The 24,130-nt window shown below is 39.3% G+C and overlaps 1 protein-coding gene across 8 annotated transcripts in view; it reads right to left on the bottom strand.

Moving 5' to 3' along the window:
* Positions 1–924: 924 nt before the first annotated feature.
* Positions 925–24,130, bottom strand: part of LOC102026559 (membrane-spanning 4-domains subfamily A member 6B-like) — a 24,927-nt gene continuing 1,721 nt past the window's right edge. For 4 of the 8 annotated variants that reach the window (XM_013506394.1, XM_013506397.1, XM_013506398.1 and 1 more), the window contains exons 2-7: positions 23,397–23,494; positions 21,573–21,716; positions 13,248–13,304; positions 6,908–7,027; positions 3,445–3,590; positions 925–1,108 (exon numbers count right to left, since the gene is read on the bottom strand). In XM_013506394.1, coding sequence (XP_013361848.1) covers positions 1,063–1,108; positions 3,445–3,590; positions 6,908–7,027; positions 13,248–13,304; positions 21,573–21,716; positions 23,397–23,444 — 561 coding nt within the window. In that variant the 5' untranslated portion in view covers positions 23,445–23,494 and the 3' untranslated portion in view covers positions 925–1,062. Of the gene's footprint in view, positions 1,109–3,444; positions 3,591–5,598; positions 5,698–6,907; positions 7,028–13,247; positions 13,305–21,572; positions 21,717–23,396; positions 23,495–24,130 lie in introns of those variants that run through there. The other 4 variants (XM_013506395.1, XM_013506399.1, XM_005408102.2 and 1 more) reach the window with 3 other exon arrangements.

Genomic DNA, 24,130 nt, shown 5'->3' with positions numbered 1-24,130 from the left:
CTGACTCTGAGGACATGTCTTTGGAGTGTTTATCTCCCTCCCTGGGTCCTCAGGGACAAAAGATAAAACAGAAAAATTTGAATTGGCCCAGAAGTCACCACGTGTAAAGATGGAGGTAAAAGAGGTGTGGCTGCTGAAAAGATTAGTGCCATGAAAAAGGGAACAACTGCTTTGTACAGGGACAAGAAGAAAGATGTCTTGAAGGCACATCAAGAACCAGCAAGATCCCATCCATCACAGGCTCAAAGGTGTGAAAGGGTAAACCCCTTTGAAGGAACTTTCAATCTACTATGGACTAGAAGCCTCTGAAACTGCGAGACAAAATCAGCCTTTTCTCTTTAATAATGTGTTTGTCTTAGGTATCTTGTTGCAACAATAAGCTGGCTAGCACGGAAGGTTCTTACAGATACAACAGAACATTTCTTTAAAAATAATTTGTCTAAAATATTATAAAATTCAAAGCATGATAAACCATAGTGTAAAATTGTGGGCAAAAAGGATGGAACATTTTGGGAGTTGGACTTTCTAGAAAATGAAAATCCAGTGGACATTCATTCAGGCACCCTTACTAACATAAAGACATGGCTAATTGGATGTACTTTCTCTACTACAAATACGGTCGGCATATTTTAACAACGTGTAAAAAGGAAACATTAGACATAAAGTGTAGAGTGAGTCTGCCTTCACAGGCATGGAACTGTCTGTAACTTACGCTGATGTTCCTTTTCACAATGAGATGATTTGGTTGAGTTAGCATCATTTCACCTCATCAGTATTAGATATAGATTAGGAATATGTGCTATTCGTAGAATTTCTTATGCTTAGAAGAATCCATTAACTTGGGCTAACCATATTCAGCCTGAGATAAATTTATACTGATGAAATAAACTTATGGTGAGCTCCCCACATAGAAAAACAACCACATTCATCAATATTGAGTTTTATTAATGAAATAGGAGAAAGGAAGTATCGAGATGACCTTAATTAAATCACATGTTCCAAGAAGCGTCTTGAACTAAAGAAGTTCTTCATTCACCTTTAAACTTGCCTTCTGAACTGAAGTCATCGTGATGTTCGATACAGACGAGAACTCCTTTCTTGAATGAACCTGAGATGAGTTGGATGTTAGTAAATTTCTCATTTATACACGCTCAAATAAAGAACCATAGAATTTTCAGTAGCATTTTGGAAAGATTTCTGATAGGATTTCTTTGATTATTGGAAGTCTTAAAACTACATGCTTTTGTTGCTTTTTAGTTATTTTCTTTGCTGTTATTCTTTCCTCTTCCTCTTAGCCTTCCTCTCTGCTCTCCACGTCAGTTCTACCTAGTGTGAGTAGAAAACTTTTGTATGTTCTCATATGTTCAATCCTCCCAATTTGTTTAGAGGAGAACTAAGAATGATATGTGTGTATTTATATATTTACTTTATGTTAAAGAAGGACTATAAAGTTTTCTTTACATTATGAGTTTGAATGCCTTTAGATGGAAATTCAGTGGCCAATTTTACTTCAAATGTATTGAAAGCAATTGCTGCCCTAGCTATAAATGGCAGATTTTTAGTACCCTAATTCCTGCAGTGACTAGGCATCGAACTCACACTTTTTTTTAAAAAAGGAGATGACTTTTGCAGTAAAAAGCCTCTAAGCATCAAGAGAAAGTGGGATATCCAGGGAAAAATGTATCTGGTCTTTTCTTCTTCTTCCTCAGCTTTGTCAGGTGGATTCAAAGTAGACATTATTTTATCAAAGTTATCTGCAAATTAGGATGGGCACCTAAACAGGGATGTTTTAATGGAGGCGTGGCAGGTGAACTGATGCAGCTGGAGCAGTGTTGATCTTGGTGTGTGCTGGGAAACAGGTCAAGAGAGCAGTTTAGGCCAAAATTGTTATAGAAATCAATGTAGCACTAGAATATAGGCTCTCATGCTGTGTTGCTTGTCTAAACTTTCATCAGAAGAGAAAGAAAGGGAGGACAGAAATGAAATACACTTAGTGGGTTGTATGAGAAGAATTGCCAGATTATTTCAATGTGGGGGTGTTGCTCAGCTCCCTGATAAGGGCTGTCAGGTGGTCGGTGGAGCTATCGAATGGAAAAGAGGTAAAGAAATGATGTTGTGGGGGAGATGATCAGTCTGGTTGTATTTTGTTTGAGGTTCGTTGGGCTCATCTGGATCAAAGTCGCTGTGAGAAGTTGCAAATACAAGCTAGGGACTCAGTAGAAAGGTCTAGGACAGAAATGGAGCCTTGGGACTGTCGCATACTTGCAGGTGCTTAACTAAGTTGTGAGTGTACGTATGGCATTGCTCACTGAGGAAATAAAACTGGGAAAGTCAAGGGAGAGAACAGCCATCTAAGAATACTGTGACCTAGGTAACAAACCAGATCAAATTTGTGAGCTTAGGAATGGTACGTAAGACAGGGAGAGGTTTGTAGTTTCCTAAGCCTCCCTGTGCTTCTGGTCTAGAATGCACGGATAAACCACAGTCCGCGTCCCTGTAGCCTTGTGTCCCTGCTTGTGACCTGGACCTGTGAAGTGGACACCAGGGGAGAGTGCAGACGCATCCTTCACCAAAGCGTTCTGACTCAGTGATGATAAGGTCACTGGAGATAACGTTTGTCTTTAGTCCTGGAGTAGTAGAAGTGGTGGAAAGAGGACAGCATCTTTCCTAGAGAAAAGTTTGCATCATCTTTTCCAACTATACATTTCCTCCAAAATCTTGGTTTCTGAAGAAACTGAAGTTCCTATACTTTGACCTTCAAGTTTTTCTCTGAGATTCTGAGAATTAACCTCAGCGTTCCTCTATCCCCGGGCCTGATAACAACCTCTACAAAATTCTTTTGTTTCTAGGGAATTATCTGTTGCATTAAACAGATATAAACAAAAAATCATATACTAGTACCCTGTATCTTATTCACTCAGGAGGGTGTGGGGATTGTTTCATCAATTTTGCATGCCCACATCGGATAATCTGAGGAGCTGCTCCTAAGATAACAACAGGCGTTATAACAGCCATTGTTCATTTCCTATCATCTGGTTTTGAAATTCTGTATTGTTTTTATAAATTTTTTATTCTCTTTAAAATAAAACAGTTAAAATGACACGTTTAGAGGGAAAAAATCCTGTAAATACGAAACATTTCATGTGGGGGAGGACATTTGTTTTCAGTTACACATCTCAGTGCGCAATACCGCACAGCGTTCCCAGCTATCTACACTCAGTTTGTACATGACACTACCTCTCTTTTTTCCGTAGTGCTGGGCGTTGAGCCCAGGGCCTTTAATATGCTAGGCAAGCATTCCACCACTGAGCCACATCCCCAGGCTACTGATCCCGTGCATTTGTTTAGTTCATATCAGAATGTTAGCTCTTCAGGTAGGGCTCATGAGGAAAGAAGCCCAGAGCATTTGCTCGCCAAGGAAGAAGGGAGATACTGCACACTCACCTGCTTCTTTTTGCTTGCACTGCCCACCTGGTCGCGACACTGGCCACAAACAGCTGCAGTGCGGTGAACAGGAACAGATATTCTGAGAGCATTTTAGCACTTCTCTGTATCCAAAAAGAAAATGTACGTTTTTTCCCCTTACAGGTCTTGTATTACGGAATTGCAAGAATAAAAAAAATAGAAAAACTACTCAGTCTACTTTCTACCTTCAACAACTGAATATTTTACTTTTTTTTTTTTTTTTGTGGTGCTGCAGATCAAAACTTGGGTGCTGCCCAAGCTAGGCAAGTGATTTACCATTGAATTATACCCCAGCTCCTTTGCATATGTTTTTGATTATAAGGTTAATAAGTGATAATTATTAAGAGTGGGGATAAACTGGTAAAGATTCCTGAGAATGAGGACCGCTGATTGTATTTTCCCTGTTTGCTGTTGTAGATAAAATCAGCAAATTTTCACTGAGGCCAGTGAAACTCTGGAGAAAATAAAATTGGGAGACTCTTGAGGTTGGGTGTTACAGAACTTACTTAGTGAAGAGATCTACAAATTTGCCTTGTTATTTAGTAAATGATACTAAAGAAGAACTCATGGAGAGGGAAGCGGAGGTTTGAATTTGAAAGCTGGACTTTACCCAGGGGATACGTGTCCTGGGGCTGGATGTGCCTGGCTGTGCCAGCTCCCGGCTCATTGTACTTCTGACCCAATAGGCCCACATCCTCTTGGGATAGTTGGGTTGAGGACAAGCACAAAGTCTATAATAGTGGAGTCTCAAGTTTCCTCAGTAATCAGTGTACTTTTGTGACAAGACCGTCATGGGCTATGCAGGTCAGTGTTCAGTAGTGGCACTAGTTCATAGCATAGCAGAGATAAATGTTGGGTTCCAGGATGAGGTGCTGCAGGATTCTATCAACTATGGGTTTGGAGTCAATATTGAACCCTTGGCTCTCAGTGTTCTTAAATAACTTGACAGAACCAAAAAGGAAGAGGCTTGGGGCTGGGGATATAGCTCAGTGGCGTAAGTGTCTGCCTGGCAAGCGCAAGGTCATGAGTTCGATCCCTGGTACCTCAAAAAAAAAGAAGGAAGAGGCTTTAAGAAGAAGATCTTAGAACTCCTGTGAACATGAGCATTGTGGCTCAAGAGATGAACTGGAAAGTGCAAGAGTTAAGAACAAAATTGAATGATTGTTCAATAAAATGAGCTATTATTGTTATGCAAATATAATATTAAACAATATGCTGATGTTTATATTTATTTAAGATATCACTTGAAGGTGTTTATCAGGGTGTCAAACAATACTAGGATTCTTATGCCGCAATAAAGTGGCCCTTGGATGTGCCAGTGAGTAGATTCTGTTAAGGCTCAGTTTTAGGTAAAATAATTTAGAATGTAGACAACCTAGGATTAGATTAAATCCTTCCTTAGTCACTCTACAGGTGAGTAGACCTGTGAACTTGAGCGAGCAGCTTGACCTTTCTAGGCTTGCTTCTCTATGGAATTAACAAATACAGGTCATTCCCTGAAGAATTATGGTCCCATTCACTGTAAAAATCTTCGAAACTGCACAGAACAAAAAGAATCTGGAAGAATATGGAGCAATATATGCTGTGGGATTAGCTAGGTAACCAAGTGTTGTGGTTCATATCCAGATGTCCCCCAGAGCCTCGTGTGCTTGTAGGCAGGGCTTTTGGAAGAGGCCCGGAGCAGGAAGACCTTATGGAGGACTTGCTCTCAGGAGGTGGGGCCTGGTCAGGGAGGTGGGTCACCGGTCGTGAGCTGGAGGGGTGTATCTCCCTGTCCAGCTCCTCTCTGCTTCCTGGTTGCCGTGGTGTGAGCCTTTTCCTCCACCATTTCTGTCTGCCATACTGTTTCTTCTTTGGTGCTGACCAACCATGGACCGAAAAGTGAGCCAAGATAAACCTCTCCTCCTTTCAGTAGTGGGTGTGGGTCTCAATGAGACAGTGACCGAGACACCAAGGGTTCTAGATACTGAAGTAAGCAGAGCTTTCTTAACTAGGTGGGGACTTCAAAGCAGACAACATCCAATAGGATCAATTCAGAAAAGTGGGCTGGTGGGTCTCATCAGGGTTGCACTTGTTTTGACCTCTGTCAAGCTCTGGGCAGATGAGAGAAGGCAGCATGATGGGAAGCCATCGACAAGACTTTGGCCTCTATGTCCACCTCCCTGTGCAACTTGATTGGCAGTACCTTTTTCCTGTTTGTTGTCCTAGCACCTTATCTCCATACCAGCAAACCTGTGTAGGTAAACACACACACGTCCACAGTCCCACCGCACAGAGCCACAGATACACACAGACTCTGAAGTACAAGCGTAAATGCCATGGAACAATCTTACACAGACCCCCGACAGACACCACGCAGACAGTACAGACGTGTTCGTACAGTCACATGCACATAGAACTGAGTACATGTGTTCTAAGTCACATGTGTGTCCTGAATTCAGCTTTATTCTCTCTGTAAACAACTGTTCTGATATGATTATAAATCCCTGAGAATCACAGGTGTGTAAGGGTGCCATTTCCTTATTTGAAGATTCAATTTTGCTACAGCAAACTTGATCAATAAGGCCGTGGGAGAACTGGCCTTATGAATTACAGGTACCTGGAGTGAATGAGCTGCCTGTCGTGAATACAGTGATACCTTGATTTGCGAATAGCTCCAAGCTTGAACTTTCCACCACCAAGGTTTGAAAAATACCTGCTTGGCACTCATAACTTTGTTCAATGCTTGATCTGAGGGTCAAATCAAAATGGGCAAGGAGTGAGTCTGGCTTCCGGTCTCCCCACGGACACAAAGGGGTGACGCTTCTGTCTAAGCGCTGCTCTCACCCAGACAACATGCAGTGCTTGTGTTAGTGTGTTCTAACGCGTGCCATTGTGTTTTTTTGTATTTTATTTACATAAACTGTTGTAACAATGGCTCCAAAGAAAGTTAGTGATACCAGCAGTAAAGCTAGCAGGAAAACTGAGAACCACGATGAGTTAAAGACAGAAATCATTGCAAAATTTGTTAAAAAATCTCAGAAAAGTGAATTTACAAGTGTAATTTTTGGGCTTCAGAACCAAGCATTTGCTTTTCCATTACTTCTCATGGGAAAAATATGTTTAGTTCTTGAACTTTTTGGTGTTTGCATATGAATTTGGAACAAATTGAGTTTGACAACCGAAGTATCTCTCCATAACATAGCTACCAGGTAGACCCAGGAGTGAATAGAATGCTGGCTCACTTAAAATACCTATCTTAGTATTTATAGTGCCTGTCATTTGAGTACTTGAGATTCTGGTGATCCTAGGCTAAGGGATATAACCTGCAGTTGGAATCCAGTAAGCTAATGAAACTCACCCTTGTGACTTCTCTAACACTTAAATAACTGATCACTCACCAGAGAATTTAATGCATAATTCTAATATCGTGATGACACTCTCACAGGAACTTGGTACTTACCATTTGCCAAATAGGTGCTTTGAATGAAAAGGTAGCTGCACCAAGCTCAACTGATAGTAGAAGCAGACCGAGCACTGCGAGACAGGAGCTGAAGCTGTTCATTATTATCAGGTACGACATCTGCAACAGAAAAACAGCACCAGATGGCCATTGGAAGCTAGTGCAATTCACCTCCGTTAAGTACATGGCAGTAGAACATTTATGTACACTCGGATCCTTCCAGAACAGTAAGATCTGTAAGGAAATTGTCAGAACTGCAGATTTATTAGCATCTGAACAGTTTTGGAGATCATAAAACTCTGTTGCAACACGCACATGTCACTTAGCTGAAAAATAACCTATTGAATGCCTATTCTGTACCATGGAAGCCAAGCTCTGTGTTAGCAGGTTGAGAGTCAGGAAACAAATGCTCTCTGCTTTCAAAAAATTTTCAGAAAATTTGAGAATGACAAAGCGCCTATTAAATGTGAATAGAATGTAAAGAAAAACTGCTCACAATATAGGCAAATACACAGTGCTCTACTGCTTGAGATGAATAGAGAGCTAATGTTCTAGGAGTTTTTATGGCTTATTTTGGAGAGACAGCATGTCAGTTGCAGGGAATTTTGTGGGAAAAGCGCAGGCTATCTTGCTAGACACTTGGGTTTTATCTTGAGGATGGTGGGGAACTACATGGCTGGCATTACTTACTCTGTGTTCAGGCCACATTTTTGCCAAACGGTGTACTCCAGACAGTATCTCTTTATAATGCTGCTACATTCCTGCCCTTTGTCTGTAGTTGAGGCCAGGGAGGTAGTAAGTATGACATTGCTACTGAGACCCTTCTCTTACACTTCCTTCCTTATCCAGATCTGCACTGATATATTCCTTTCTAATAAGAAATAGATAAAAAGTATGAGAGTTTAAATCACTAGATTCTGAAACCTGTTTCACTGCATGAAGCATATATTTCTCTATTGTTATTGCAGGTTGACCATGATCTCAATTAATTTGTTATTTTTTGGAGTGTACCAGAGGGTTAGAAATTGCATGGTTTCTTCTTTCCGCTTTTCACTGCTGCGCGTTTGCAGCACGGCGTGTTCACATGCCCTGTGAGGAGGCGGCCCGTGCACACGACCGTCTTCATTCCCCTTCCCTGCCCTTTCCTTCCTCGAGCTCCCCTCCCTCCATGTTTTGATCCACTTCCCCTTTGACAGAGACCTGTTTGCAACAAATCTCCATGAAAGAAAGAAAACCAAATTAACATGAAACATTCTCTTTTTATTTTAAGGAGAATAGTAAAAAAAATAGCAAAATACAAACAAAACAAAGCAACAACATTAAAAATGATATGGGGTTTCAAACCAAATGATAGGGATTAACAGTGGTTGTTATATTACATGTTGTTGTCTTCAACGAAGTTGCTCAGATTACCAGATGTAAGAATGCAAGATTGATCAAACCATTTAAGAGAATAAGAAAACAATAACTTAACAAAACATTACAGACAATACAGAGTTTCACTAGACAGGATGGTAGGAATTCACCAATGGTTTTATATTGCATATTGTTGTCTTCATATCAGTTGCTCAGATTACCAGATATAAGCACTGCCCCTCAGACAAAGGACTTCTATCTAGGACATATAAAGAATTTCAAAAAATCAAGTCCTCAAAACTCAAAGACCCAATCCAAAAACGGGCATTTGAGATGAATGCACACTTCTCAGAGGAAAAATTACTAATGGCGAATAAATATATGAGAAAATGTTCAAGATCATTAGTCATTTGAGAAATGCAAATTAAAACAACACTGAGATTCCAGCTCACGCTGAGAAGAATGGCTATCATCAAGAAATCAGCCAATAACAAATGCTGGAGAGGCTGTAGGGGAAAAAGGAACACTTCTTCAATGCTGTTGGGAGTATAGGTTGGTGAAACCACTGTGGAAATCAGTTTGGAGATTCCTCACAAAACTAGGATTAGAAGTCTTACTTAACCCAGCTTCTGGGTATTTTCCCAGGAGAATTAAAGGGTATTTTCCCAAAAGAATAAAAATTTATTCTTATAATTGAAATATCTCTTCTTATAATAGAAATATTTATTCTAATAATATTCTATTCTTATAATTTATTCTTACAATTGAAATATCTAACATTCTTGCTTAGTGAATTGTAGTACTATATATTACTGTAATTTAGTCTTTAAAATGAAGTATTTACTACAATTTTAATTATGTGGACAAATACTCATTCCAGAATAATCTCTTTTTGTTTAGAAAAAGAGCCTTGTTAAGCAAAGACATCAGTAAGGCCTCCTGGAGTGGGTGTGTTGTCTGGCAACAATTTACCTGAATAATAAGCAAATCATTTATTTTGCTTCCTGGCAGGAGTGTGATAGGCCACAATCCTTAGGAAGACAATTTGGTAATTTCTTAAAAAGTTAAATATAATATACATATAGGGTTCAGATTAAATATACATATAGGGTTCAGGTACTTACTCAAGAAAAATGAAGGCATGTATATGTGTAAAGACTTGTACACGATTTGTCATAGTAAATCTTGGAAACAACCCAAATGTCTATCAACCGAAGAATGGATAAAAACGATGTGGTATTTCTATACAATGGAGTACTATTCAGCTATAAAGAAAGATAAACTCAAGCCTTTTATAGGGAAATGGATGCAACTAGAGACCATACTCATAAGTGAAATAAATCAGACTTGCACATGTAAACATTGGATTGTCTTCCTAGTGTAAAAACCTGAAAGAATAAATAAGATCCAAAAGGTACAATAGATATTGTGAAAGGGAAAGAAACTGCTCAGAAAGAAAGCACAACTGGGATGGGGGAAGGAGAAAAGAAGGAAGGGGAAAAAAAATATATATACACACACAAGATAGCTAAGACAATTGCGCTACTAATTTCTATTGGTTTATTGAAAGGAACAGTGTTTATATTGTTTGATCAATCTTACATGCCTATATCTGGTAATTCAAGCAACTATTTTGAAGATAACAATATGCCATATAATAACCATTGTTAATTCCTATCATCTTGTTTTGAAATTCTGTATTGTTTTTATTATTTTTTTATTCTCTTTAAAATAAAAAAAGAGAGGAAAGAAAAAGACCTTTGCAAGAATGTTCAGAGTAGCTTTGCTTGTAAGAGCTCAAAACAAAGCAGCATAAGTGCCTTCAGTGGGTCAATGGGCAGACAATCTGCTGTAATCCATCTGTGGAATATGACTCCAGAATTAAAGAGGGTTTTTGGATACTCTCTAGTCTGGGTGGATCTCATGTTTTTATATGGTTGCATTCCTTAGCCAATTATCGTACCTGTTGTTTTACTTTTTCTTTAAACCTTTATGCTAATGACACTAGGGATTTACACAGCCTATTACTGTATCAGAATATATTAATCTTCTAACCTTTACACAGATACTGCTGATTTACACAGCGTGCAGCAGATATTTTGTTCCTGCAGTGGGAAAGTCGGCTATTATAGTAAATAAAATTTTGTGCCTGTCATTTTGTTAACTTTTTGTTTGTTTTGACTTTCTTTTCTCTGTCTTCCATTTCTGTTCATCTGTGTGGTTTTGTGGTTACCATGTTGATACTGGACTTCTGTGCAAGTTCTTTTCCAGTGGACTTTTATAATTTCACGTGTTTTCACCATCGTAGATGTTTTTCTTTGCTTCTGGCTGTAAAACTAAACATTTTTTTGTAGGGTCAGTTTTGCTTGTCTTGGAAAGTTTATATGCCTTCTTTATTTCTGAAGGATGCCTTTGACAGGTAGAGTTCTGTTTGCTTGCAGTTTTTTTTAAAAAAGCTTGCAATATGTCATCCAATTTCCTCTTGGCAACCTGCTAACCTAATGAAGCTTCCTTTAAAGGTGACTCGGCTCCTCCCTGGCAGTTCCTAGGATTCCGAGGTTTGCGCTCTTGCCAGTTTGGCCGAACACGCTCTGTCAGGGCTCTGTCTGGGGCTCCTGTACATGGAGGTGCGTATCTTTCCCAAGACTGTGGAAGTGTTCAGCTATGACTTCATGGAAGAGGTTGTCTATGCTTTTACCTTCCCTTTCACTTGCATGTACCCCTAAAATTCAAAAGTTTGTTCCCTTTATTCTGTCCCATACATTCTGGAGGCCCTATTAATTTCTCTATCTTTCTTTCCTTTTGTCTGACGAGGGTATATTAAAAGACCTGTCTTTCACTTCAGATACTCTTTCTTCCACCCGATCCAGTCTGTTGAGATTTCAACTGGTTTTTTGAACTTATTGAGATCTTCATTTCCAACATTTCTGTTCGTTTCTCTTTCACAATCTCTTGGACCTTTTTGCTGAGCTTCTCACTCATATCATGACTTGTTTTCCTAACTTCATCGAATTGTCGGTAATCTCTTGAATCTCAGTGTGTTTCTTTGTACTTATTCTTTCCGATTCTTTATCAGGCAGTCCCACAGGGTGGCTGGCATCTTTCGCTAGGGTGCTGCTGTGTTCGGTCGGTGGTGTTGCCTTGTCTGACACACTCCTGCGGGTCCCAGGACAGCACACGTTTCATGGCGTGCTGGCAGTGCAGTGTGGCCCCCCGTGTGTTAACTGTGCTGTAACTGTCTGGACTCTAGGGGTTGGGGGCAGATAAGGAACTTCTCTGGGTCAAAGATGCTGTGCAGACTCCAGGTGGCTTCCCTACGTGGAACTGTGATGTTGGTGAACTCTTGTAGAGTTGGGGTGCCGAGGTCTACTGCAGTGGAAGCCACTGAGACTCTCCTGCTCACCCTGCCCTTGTGCTGAGGAGCTGTCTTGCCAGAGAGCCATGGTGTAGTCACGATACGCTTCGTTCTGTGCCTTATACCACCGTCTCAATCCCGCATGGTTTCCTACCTCCCCTTGGCTGGGCTCCAGCCCTACTTGGCTCACAAGTGAGCTGCGGATCGGTTGTCATGGTTTTTGTGTGCGTGGCGGAGGCAAGTTCTGGGAACCTCGTCTCACCACCTTGTATAGAAGTTGTCAGAGCCTTTCCAAGCTCCCTACGGTTGTTTTCAGAAATTTATTATGCAGTTCTGCTCAGGCTCTTATTCACCTGAATTCACAGCCTTATCTAGGTGCACCAGCATCAGCAGATCGGCGTTGCTCTAGCTGCCGAGGGGCAGGGCGTTGTTTTCATGGTGAACAGAAATCTGTGTCCCTGCAAATAGCTACAATATCCTGGGAACAGTAATTTTCCAGGGAGCTGCAGGTTCCGAAAAAATATTGCATGTGCTTAGAAGGGGTGGGTTACAGCAGAGGATGACACTATGTCAGCTTTCCCTGTTGGCTGCAGTATCTCCAGCTTTTCCATGCTGTTGAGCTGAGGAGCGAGAGGAGATAGGAACAGCCCCACGTTAAAGCCTGACAGACCCTTCTGTCTTTCTGAGGTTTAGTAGCATCTCTTGAGGGGAGGACTTGCAGTTTCTGCTGTGGTCTTGAATAATTTATAGTCTTCTGAAATACTTAACTTTGGTTGTTCTCCCAGTGTTTTCCTTTTCTTGGAATAAATTTCATGGATACTCTCCTCCACCATCCTACATATCAACCTCCTGGTGTTAATGCACATAATTATTCTAACTTCTTCCATAATTATTCAAACTTCTTCCATATCGATGGCCAGCGCCACAAAACTCGAGACGTTGTAGAGAAAGTCAGTGCAGTCCACACTCTTCACAACGCCTTACTCAGGCTCCCTCATAACAATGAAAAGTTCTCTTTTCGAGTTTTTATTAGTGCATGATTGCGTTCATGGTGGGAAGTTGGTGCGCGGACCCCGCATGCCTTCACTGCTTTTTCGTACCCTCTCTCGCCCTCCAGCAAAAGCTCTTAGACATGTGAGAAAGCCAAGAAGGGAAAAAGGAAGATGGTAGTAAGACACATCGGATCATCTCAAGATAGCCACCCTTACAAGTCACAACTGATGTTTTTCTCCTTTGGTGTTGAGGATCAAGGTCAGGGCTTTGTAGGCCAGAACTTCTCTACTACTGAGGCCAGCACTTCTCTACTACTGAGCTATGTCCCTAACCACAACTGACAATTAATGTGCACTCATTTGTCATATAGAAGTTTAACATACTGACCTACTTTCTAAATTATCTTACACAGTTCCTAAATTACCTTCATGATGAATGAAATCCAGCAAAGGTTTCTGTTGCTGTGGTGTGTACTTTTATTATGGATGGAAATGCAGAAACTAACGTTCTTTAATATTTTAAATATCTATCCTCCTAAAATTTTGAGATGTCTCGTGACTCAGATAATGCCAACTCCCCACCAACTTTCCTCTTATTGCCATGGAAACCGGAGGCACTATGCGCATTCTGACTCACCATGAACCTTGTGCGCCTTCTCTCTGCTAGTATTGCAAGGACTCCTGAGACCAGGTACTGGAAACAAAGAAATTTATGAAGACTCAGTTATTGTGTCTATATAAAACTTAAAAGATAAGAGAATTCTGTAGTGCTGACAAACGTTTTACTTTTTCAGTGGGACTGTGAGAAAATTGTTGAAATAATTCAAAGGTTTTCTCTTTACAGAGCTGGGGGAAAGCTATGATGTCTCTACATGACTGGAAATGGATTCTAGAAAGTACTTTGAATGACTTTATGATCGGAGAAGTACCAAAAACCTACTTGGTTGTTGTCAATCATAATTTATTAAGCCCAAACGGTGAATAACAAGATGATATTTCCAATGAATGTACTATTTTATGATATTATTTCTTGGTCAACTCATATGCAAGTGGATTTAATATAGTGTGGACATACTTTATTAATTAAAAACATCATTCAGAAAACACTCAAGCTCCAGTTTACACATTTAAATGTAAGAAGCACATAGCACAAATTCTACACAAAAGGTAAAAGGATTAAGGTTCTAGATTAGAATACAAAAATGTCTTCCTGAACTTAGGTAAAGGAAAAACTTATTTTGTAGGAAACTGATCTACCCTGGGCTATGTCCCTGTGCAGGAGTTCCATGCAGGAAGCTGGTCCTGCTAGTTTGTCATCCTGACAGGGGTGAAGGAGGACGAAAGAGACACAGATGCGGAGTCAGTTTAGCATGTGGCCGCCAGGGGGCTCTTGTTTCTAGTGGGCAGAGGAGCCTGAGTGTCTGGCTCATCCTGCTTTTACTCACCCAGACAACGGTACAAGCAATTAAAGTAGCACAAGACTCATCTGCCTTCCATTATCCATTACTACGTGCCCAGGTAAGCGATTTGGTCTTAGCTATATTGACTATTCCCTTGAGCTCACAGAGGAGGCCAATTAGGTCTCCGTTCTCCTCAACTGGTCTCCCACATTATTTGATTACATACAAAAGTGCTATCCATCAAGGAAAAGATTGTATGAAGTTAAACTAAAACTAAGAACTGATTTAGTTGAAAGATATCTTCAGCAGTGCCAAGAGCTTTGCTGCTGCCTGTAGACTGATATTTTCCCAGCCATTATTGGTAGGGAAAAAGATACTGGCAGAATAGAAAAGACATTTAGAGCTTTTATCCAGAATCTATAGAGAAATTCAGCAAATCAATAGGAGAAAAAGAGGCAGTCCAATAGACATATGGGAAGAAATTTGTACATGCCTCATAACAAAAACAATTTACAAAAGAGGATGTCAGAATAGCCAACAAAAGAATGAAGAAGTACTCAAAGTCATTAGTTAATTAATTAAGACTTTGGACTTTTATGTACATATATGTTAATGAAAAATTAAAAAAAAAGAAACAGTCAGAAGATGGAGGGCTGTGAGCAGTCTGCACTCATAAGTCTCTTGGCATATCTGTCCAAAACAACAGATTTAGACAGGGTTGGGTCCGGAGGCCATCCTATGAGCTCTCGTCCCCTTTACCTTGGTAGAACAAACAGGAAACAGACTTGAATTAGGGCAGGCAGTCATTTTGAGTATCCCTCTGCCTAAGCTCAGAAAATCCCCATGTTTTCCATAATTATAAGATTATGGATTAATTATAAGATTATAATTATGATTATGGATTATAATTAGTAATTATAAGATTAACTGCCACCATGCTAGAGGAGAGAAATGGGCATTCTAATAGGGTGGACCCAGGAAAGAGGTGACGGCAATATGACAGAACTAGGAGAAAGCCCCCAGCTCCTGGTTCAGCTCCTGAACTCTGTCCCGGGAGAATCTCAGGTGGACAGTGTGGACAGCAATAGTTGGAATGTGAATTCAGCTGTGTGGGGTTTTTGGTGGGAGAGGGGTGTGAGTCTGAGGGCACCCTTGATGCCACCAGCAGAAGGCTGGCACCTACAGCCCCTCATCAAATGCAGACCCTGTGGACCCCTTGCCCTTCAATCTGCTCCGAGGCACTGAAGATAAACACAGCAACATGCAGACACTGGCCAACCATGCTGCCAGAAGTGTGGTCTGCAAGCACACAGAGCTTTGGCCCGTGCTCTGCACCCGTCCGTGGGATGCGCAAGTGACTGAGTGGACAGCCCAGATTTTCCAACATCATTGATGAACACAGATGCAAAAATCTACTATAAAATATTTGCAAACAGAACTCAGCAACACATCAAAAATATCATTCACCAGAACCAAGTTAGTTTCATCCCAGGGGTGCAAGAATGATTCAACGTATGCAAATCAGTAAATGTAATATACTACACAAATAAAATCTAGGATAAAAATCACACGATCACTTCAATAGATGTGGTAAAAGCTGTCAAAACCCAAGAGCCCCTTATGATAAAAACCCTGATGAAAATAGGTGTAGAAGTATCTTAAACAGATAACAGCCATTTATTATAAACCCACAGCCAATATTACATCAAATGGGGAAAAACTAAAAGCATTTTTTGGGGCTGGGGATTTAGCTCAGCGGCAAAGCACAAGGTTGTGAGTTCGGTTCCCGGTACCAGAGAAAAACCAAAACCAAAAAAAAAAAAAAAGCATTTTTCTAATATTAGGAATGAGACAAGGGTGTCCACTTTCACCACTCTTGTTTAAACATAGTACTTTTGAAACTTTAGCCAGGGCAATTTTTAATATTTATACCAATATAAATTTTAAGAAAGTTTCATATTTTTGTACTCTTGCCACAGTCCCACGGTGCTTGAATCATGTTTTCTGCCACTTCATCTATTTATTTTTTAATTTTTTTTTCCGGTACTGGGAATCGAACTCATGACCTTGCACTTGCCAGGCAGGCGCTGCGCTGCTGAGCTAAATCCCCAGCCCTGCCCCTTGATTTAAAATGTGGCCACTTTATTTGCTTTGGTTGGGATGTTAGTGGGCCCAAGCTGAGATTCAAGGTGCTCTTGTGTGGATAGGCTCGCCTCTTATAGTCTTGCCTTTCATCTTGAGAAGAATATGCCTGCTGTAGCTACCGGTCTGAGAAGGGTGAGATATATATGGAACCGAGCTAGAGCCAATCTGTAGCTTGCAGCCAATTCTGCCTAATTTCAGCCTTGGTCAGCTGAATTTCTTCCAATAGTGTATGAGCAGGAGACAGATGCTGGGGGTCCTGTGCCATGGGTTTTGTGGGGTTTGTTATACAACAGAGATTAGCAACCAAGTCACGTTTTCATAACCGTACTGCAACTATACAATTTAAAACAATCACCTATATTCCTTTATCAGAAATTTCCCCAGAAATTTCAGTCCCTCCTACCCTACTCTTCATTTCTGTGTTCTTCTACCACCTTATCATCTCCTAGTATATAACCTCTTGCCAAAGTAACATCTGCATCAAGACTTGCGTTGGTTTTGTTTGTGATGTTTCCCAAGCCCCTTCCAGAGCAATTACCAGTGGGGCTGTCAGCAAGCACTGGTCAAGTGACCAAACTTCACGTGAATTATTATGACCCTTATTATTGTGAGTTTCACTGGGGATTTGGTGAGGGACAGGGACCCATCACCTACCAAAATGCCCTTCCTTTAAGAATATCCTCACTTAAGGACAAGGGCACATTATCATCGTTCTATCAGATACACCAAAATTATAAATTTCTGTTCAATTTCATCAAGTCTTTCTCAGACCCATGCAGCACAAAGATTTTATCTTTCTTTTTCTACCTCTGTCTCTCATTATTGCTTCATCAACTGTGCTTTCTCTTCTGGCTTGCCTCATTGGCAGAATGTGTGCTCCTCATATGTAGGTGACAGGACAGGCATCGGCAATTTTCTGTCTTCTCAAAATGCCCCTTGGGCACCCTCCCATTGGTGCTAATGGAAAGAGTGTCTTTGTACTGAAATAGACTTATTATGAGAGAATGTTACTGATAAAAATCTAAATTTTTTTCATATTGGATTAGTTCTTTTCAACAAGATATAAGAATGGATTACTTGAGAATGGGGGTTTTGTACTTCTGGTTCCTTTCTTTGGCACACTGCCTGAGCCATAGTCATCAGATGAAATGAAAAAGTGCAATTCACCAATCAAAAGAAACAGACTGACAGAGTAGATCAAGAAGCAAGATCCATGAGGTTTATCACTATTTTATATTTTAGTACTCTTGTAAATGATGTGTTTGTCTCCATGAAGTGGAAGTACAATAACAAATGTTTATTAAAAAGAAACAAGAGCCAACAATGTGCTGCGTTCAAGAAACACATTTAACCCAAAAAGCTATGCATAGACTAAAAGGCAAAGGGTGGAAAACAATTCTCCATGCCATAGAACCCAGAAAAAAGCAGAGGCAGCTGTTCTATTTGTGGATAGTGTAAACTTTAAGGGAAAACTGATCAAAAGGGACAAAAGTCACTACATACTTGTTAAGGAAAGCTCCAAGAAAAAGAGATAATAATGAAAATATATATGCACCAAACACTGGTGCACCCAATTATATAAAATAAGTTTTAACATAAATGAAAAATCAAATAAGCACTAACACAGTTGTACTGGGGGACCTTAATAACTCACTCTCACAAATAGATTTAGACGAAAAATCAACAAAGAAATATCAGAATTAAACCAGGTTTGTGAACAAATGAACTTGGTAGATGTCTACAGAGTGTTCCCTCCCAAAACATCAGAATACACATTTTTTCAGCTGCCACATGGGATGTTCCCCCAAATAGACCACATATTAGACCCCAAAATATACTTAAGTATATGTAAAGGAATTGAAATCATCTCAAACATACTATCTGACCAGAGCACAATGAAATTGGAAATCAATGACAAAAGCAAGCACAAATACTATATAAACAAATGGAAATTAAGCAACACCCCTCTGAACAATCAATGGTTCACAGAGGAAAGTAAAGATGAAATTAAATAATATATTCAATTAAAAGATATTGCCAATACAACATACCAGAACTTATGGGACACAGTGAAAGCTGACCTATGAGGGAAGTTTATAGCAAAGAACTCTAAAATCAGGAAAACAGAATGAGCTCAAGTAAACAACCTAATGTTGAACCTCAAACTTCTAGAAAAAGAACAAATCAAACCTAAAGCTCATACAAGTGCTCGCTCTGGCAGCACATATACTAAAAAAAAAAAAAACTGATATAAGGGAGAAAATTACAAAGAGCAGAAATTAATGCAATTGAGACTAAGAAAACAATACAAAGAATCATAAATCAGAAAGTTGGTTCTTTGAAAGAATAAATAAAATTGATAAATCATTAGCTAATCTCATAAAAAAGAGGAAAGAAAAAGCACAAATTCTGGCAGTTAGGAATGGAAGGAAAATCACAACTGATCCTACAGAAATCCAGAAGGCCATCAATGCCTGCTGTGAAAACCTATACTCTAATAAGATGGAAAACACAGAAGAAAAGGAGAGATTCCTAGACACAAGCTAATTGCCAAAACTAAATCAAGAAGCTATGAAAATTCTAAGTAACTCAGTATCAGCAAATGAAACTGAATATGTAATTGAAAATTTAACAACAAAGAAAAGCTCACTGTTGAATTCTAAAAGAAATTTAGAGATGAACTAATGCCACTCATGCTGAAACTCTTTAACGAAATTGAAAGGGAAGCTGGACTTCCAAAATCATTCCTGGAAGCAAGTATTACCCCTATCCCAAAACCAGAGAAAAACCCAACCAAAAAAGAAAACTACAGGCCAATCCCCCTAATGAACACAGATGCAAAAATCCTCAATTAGATACTGGCAAACAGAATGCAGCAAATCATCAAAAAGATTATACCCCATAACTAAGTAGGATTCATCCCAGGGATGCAGGGATGGTTCAGCATCCATAAATCAATAATGTCATACACCATACTAACAGAACCAAAGACCAAATATCACATGGTCATCTCAATAGATTCAGAAAAAGCATTTGACAAAGTCCAACACCCATTCATGATAAAAACTCTACAGAAAATTAGAATAGATGGTCTTTACCTCAATCTGATAAAAGTCATCTATTACAAACCAATAGTTAGCATCATAATAAATGGTCAAAAACTGAAAACTTTCATGCTAAAGTCAGGAACAAGAAAAAGATGTCCAGTATCACCACTCTTATTCAGTATAATTCTGGAAACATTAGCTAGAGCAATTAGAGAAGAGAAAAAAATAGGATAGGAAAGGAAGAAATTATATTATCATTATTTGCAGAGATACTGTATGTGGGCGACCCAAAAACTCCACCAAAAGACTTCCTAGATTTAATAACCAAATTCAGTAGAGTAGCTGGATACAAAGTCAGCACTCAAAAATCAATAGCATTCCTGCACACAAGCAACAAAGTCACACAAAAAAATTAGGGAAACCAAACCCTTTACAATAGCACTCAAAAAATGAAATACTTAGGAATCAATCTAACAAAGGAAATAAAAGATCTGCATATTGAAATTTACAGTACTGTGAAAAAGCAGATTGAAGAGAATATCTGAAAATAGAAAGATATCCCTTGCTCATGGATAGGAAGATCCAACATTGTGAAAATGGCCATACTCCCAAAATTGTTATACAGATCTAATGCAACCCCAATCAAGATACCATTAGTATAGCTCACAGAACTAGAGAAAATATCCCTACAATTTATTTAGAACCGGAAGAGACCTGGAATAGCAAAAGCAACTCTTGACAACAAATGCAAGTTAGAGGACATCACAATCCCTAATGTGAAATTATACCACAAAACTACTGCGATAAAATCAGCATGATGTTAACAAAAAATACACCTGAGGATCAGTGGAACAGAATAGAAGATGCAGACACAACTCCAAACATACTCAGCCACCTTATCTTTGACAAAGGAGCCAAACACGTTCACTGGAAGAAAGATAGCCTCTTTAATAAGTAGTGCTGAGAAAACTGGCTTTCCACATGCCAAAGACTGAAACTAGACCCATGTCTATCACCATGCAATAAACTGAAGTCAAAATGGATCAAAGATCTAAATATTCAAACACAAACACTAAACCTACTGGAAGAGAAAATAGGTAGAAATCTTGAAGACATAGGTGTAGGCAGAGACTTCATGAACAAAAGCCAGACTGCAGGGGAAATACTTCAAAGAATCAAATGGGATCTCATCTTATTGAAAAGCTTTGGTGCAAAAAAGAAAACACCAACAGAGTGAAAAGACAACTCACAGACTGGGAAAAATTACAGCAAATTGTCCCTCAGACAAAGGACTTATATCTAGAACATATGAAGAATTGAAAAAAAATTAGGCCTCCCAAATTCAAAGACCCAATCCAAAAATGGGCATCTGAGATGAATACATACTTCTCAGATGAAGAAATACAAATGGCAAATGTATATATGAAAAAATGTTCAACATCATTGGTCATCCCAGAAATGCAAATTAAAACAACACTGAGATTCCATCTCAACCCGGAAAGAATGGCTATCATCAAGCAATCAACCAATAACAAATGTTGGAGGGGCTGTGGGGAAAAAGAATCCTTCTCCACTGCTGGTGGGAGTGTAGACTGGTACAGTCACTGTGGAAATCAGTGTGGAGATTCCTCAATAAACTGAAATTAGGGGTCTCATTTGAAACAGCTATTCCCCTTCTGGGTATCTTCCTGGAAGAATTAAAAACATCATACCACAGTGATACATGTGCACCCATGTTTATAGCAGCACAATTTGTCATACTAAATCCTGGAAAAAATCCAAATGCCCATCAACTGGTGAATGGATAAAAAATATTTTTTTTTAATGTGACAGAGTACTACTCAGCCATAAAGAAGGATAAACTTGAGACTTTTACAGGTAAATGTATGCAAATCAAGACCATACTCATAAGTGAAATAAATCGGACCTACATGTGTAAACATTATATTGTCTCACTAGGGTGAGACCCTGAATGAGTCAGTAAGATCCAAAATGTACAATAATTTTTATGAATTGGGAAGAAACTGTTTGAAAGAAAAGAGAAACTGTGGTGGGGGAAATGGGAAAGGAAGGAAGTGAAAAAGGAAAAAAATATATACACAAGACAGTTAAGATAGTTACACAGGTAGTTTCTCTTAGTTCATTGAAAGCAAAGGTTTGTGTTAGTATTGTCTGGACAATATTTCACGCCTATATCTTGTACTCTCAATAACTACTATGGAGATAATAATATGCAGTGCATTAATTATTGTTATCCTTCTATTAGCCTTTTTTGAAACTGTTTTATTTTTATTTTTAATGTTCTTCTCCTGAAAATAAAACAGTGAAGAAGTTAATGAACAGCCATCAGTAATTACATTTTTTACTCACCCAAAACGGTGACCAGAACGGGTATCCCAGCAGCAGTGCAAGGGGAATGTATATGGTTGACAGCACAGTCAGCTGTGAGAGGAAGAAGAACCTCCAGAGCACCCCCAGCATATTAATAAACATGCTGTTCATTACTTGTATGACCTGGGAGAGAGGAACACGGTCACTCATCATTTCCCGATCCCGTCCAGCTTTTTTAAAATTTTATTTTAAAGAGAATAAAAACACAGTAACAACATAATAACAACCAAGAGAAAAACAAAACAGTGCAAACATGATAAAAATGACACAGGATTTTAAAGCAAGATGACAGGAATTAACAGTGGTTGTTATATTACATATCCTTATCTTCAGCGAAGCTGCTCAGATTACCTTGAAAGGAACATGCATCAAGAAAATGCCAAGGTGAATAAAGGTGATGGTCTCACAAAACCACTGTCTCTCATATGACTATTGTGCATATCAGGGTGAGGAATATGGCCTTGATGTAATAGTGTGTGTGCAGCTGTGTGCCATACGTGTACCTGTGTGTAACCAACCACAATAAGATACAGAACTATCCCATCACCACAAGGATACCCCTCGTGCTACGCCTTCATCCTCACCCTCCCCTCGGCGTCCTTAACTCCTGGTAGTCATCGCTCTGTTCTCCGTATCTGTACTTCTGTTGTTTTGAGAACGTTAGATAAACGGAACAACTTATTAGGCTTCTTTTGAGATTGGCTTTTTGCATTCAGCACTTTTTATTTAGACATCATTATTTTAAGAAAGACTGTTAGGAAGATGAAAAGGCAGGATTCAGGGTGGGAAGTGACACTTGCACACCACATATCTGACAAAAGATTTATATCTAGAAGATTATATTTGAAAACTCAAATGATGCAATTTTCCAATCAGCAAAAGATATAAAGAAACAACTCACTGAAGAGACATACAGATGGCAAATAAGAACATAGGAAAACACTCAGCATCATTAGCCACCAGATGACTGGCAGACTAGAATGAGCTATTACTGCACAACTATCAAAAACAACTCAAATCAGAAATAGTGACCAGGCCAAATGCTGGGCAGTGAAATATAAAATGGCGCAGCCACTCAGGATTTTTTCTCCTATGGGTAGACCATACTTTTAGTGTCATGTCTGGAACTCTTTATTAGATACCAAATATTTCCTCCTATGCTTTCTCCTAAAAATGTTATAGCTTTGCATTTAATAGTTATATCTATCATCCATTTTGAATTAATTTTTTATAAGGTGGGAAATTTAAAAGTTCTCTCTTTTTTTAACCAATGGCTATCCAGTTTGTTGAGAAAACTACACTTCCTCCAGCGAATTACTTTTATCAAAATCATCTGGCTCTGCTTGGGCAGGCTTTCTGACCTGCGTTCTATTCCATTTTTCTATGTGTCTCTTGCTAAAACAATATTGCCCTTGATAAGTGTAGGTATATAATATTTAGGATAAAATGATTTGTAAAGAGATTTTATACACAGTTCCAGGCTCTAGTCATAGTTTCTAAAATTATAAGCAGATTGTGATGGTGTTGGGTTATTGAAACATAGTGGATAGATTCATAATTTCTACTTTATTTAACTTTAATATAGAGCTGATGTGCTCTGGACACAGATGGAAAACAGAGGCTACATAACCCTTGCAGGATTAAGATCTTTAACCTTTCTTTAACCCTTTTAACCTTTCTTTAACCCTGCTGCATTTGGGGAGTCCATGGTGGAGGGGCATCATGGACTTACATGATCCCTTACAAGTTTAGAAATTGTGACACTACAGTTATGTATGCACTCAAGTAACACCTAGTTCTTACCCCCAGCACTCTCAATTCTTTTTTTATCCATAGACGATTTCGTGGCATTTTTCACTAAGATACAACAGAGAAATGAGAGGATGAATGGTCTTTCTTTTCTGTAAGAAAATGTGGAGACAAATTAATCTTCATGATGTCTTTGACAAGGTACCTAAACCTGAGAGAGAGTCTAATTATACACTGCTTGTTTTGTGCTACTCTATGGTTCCCCAATAGACATTTGTGCACCAAATCTCCATTATAATTATTTTGACAAAAATCTCCAAAGTTTGTTCCTTTGCTAACCTTAGACTGAGTCAATGCTATGTGGTGGCTGTCCCAGTCACCTCAGGCCCTCTAGAAGTGACCATATTTCCACATTGACAAGGTCCGAGAACACCGGATTTTGGTCACTATGGCTAATTCTCCTGCTCAGTGGTGCTGTCTTCCCAATGAAAGCCTGGCTGAAGGCGCTGGAGTGTGAGAGTCTGCAGTGCATGCCTGTGTCAGCCACAGGAGAGGCTGGACCATATTATACTCTGCAGAGGTAGGCTTCACAAGTGAGGGACAGTTATAACATGGAGTGTTCAATCGCTAAAAAATTATGGCCCACAGATTCCTATCATTAAAATTGTGGATGACCTTTGTTATTCTGTATAATTCCTACTCATTCCCTCTAGCTTCCATATTTAATATCTATGAAAACGACTCCTAGGTCCTAGCTGATTGGAACAAAGGTAGACCTATCCCTCAAG

Source organism: Chinchilla lanigera, unplaced genomic scaffold (assembly GCF_000276665.1).
Source record: "Chinchilla lanigera isolate Chin_1 unplaced genomic scaffold, ChiLan1.0 scaffold00110, whole genome shotgun sequence".
Classification (NCBI taxonomy): domain Eukaryota; kingdom Metazoa; phylum Chordata; class Mammalia; order Rodentia; family Chinchillidae; genus Chinchilla; species Chinchilla lanigera.
Note: the sequence above shows the minus strand (reverse complement) of the source record. Positions and strands in the feature narration are given on the sequence as shown.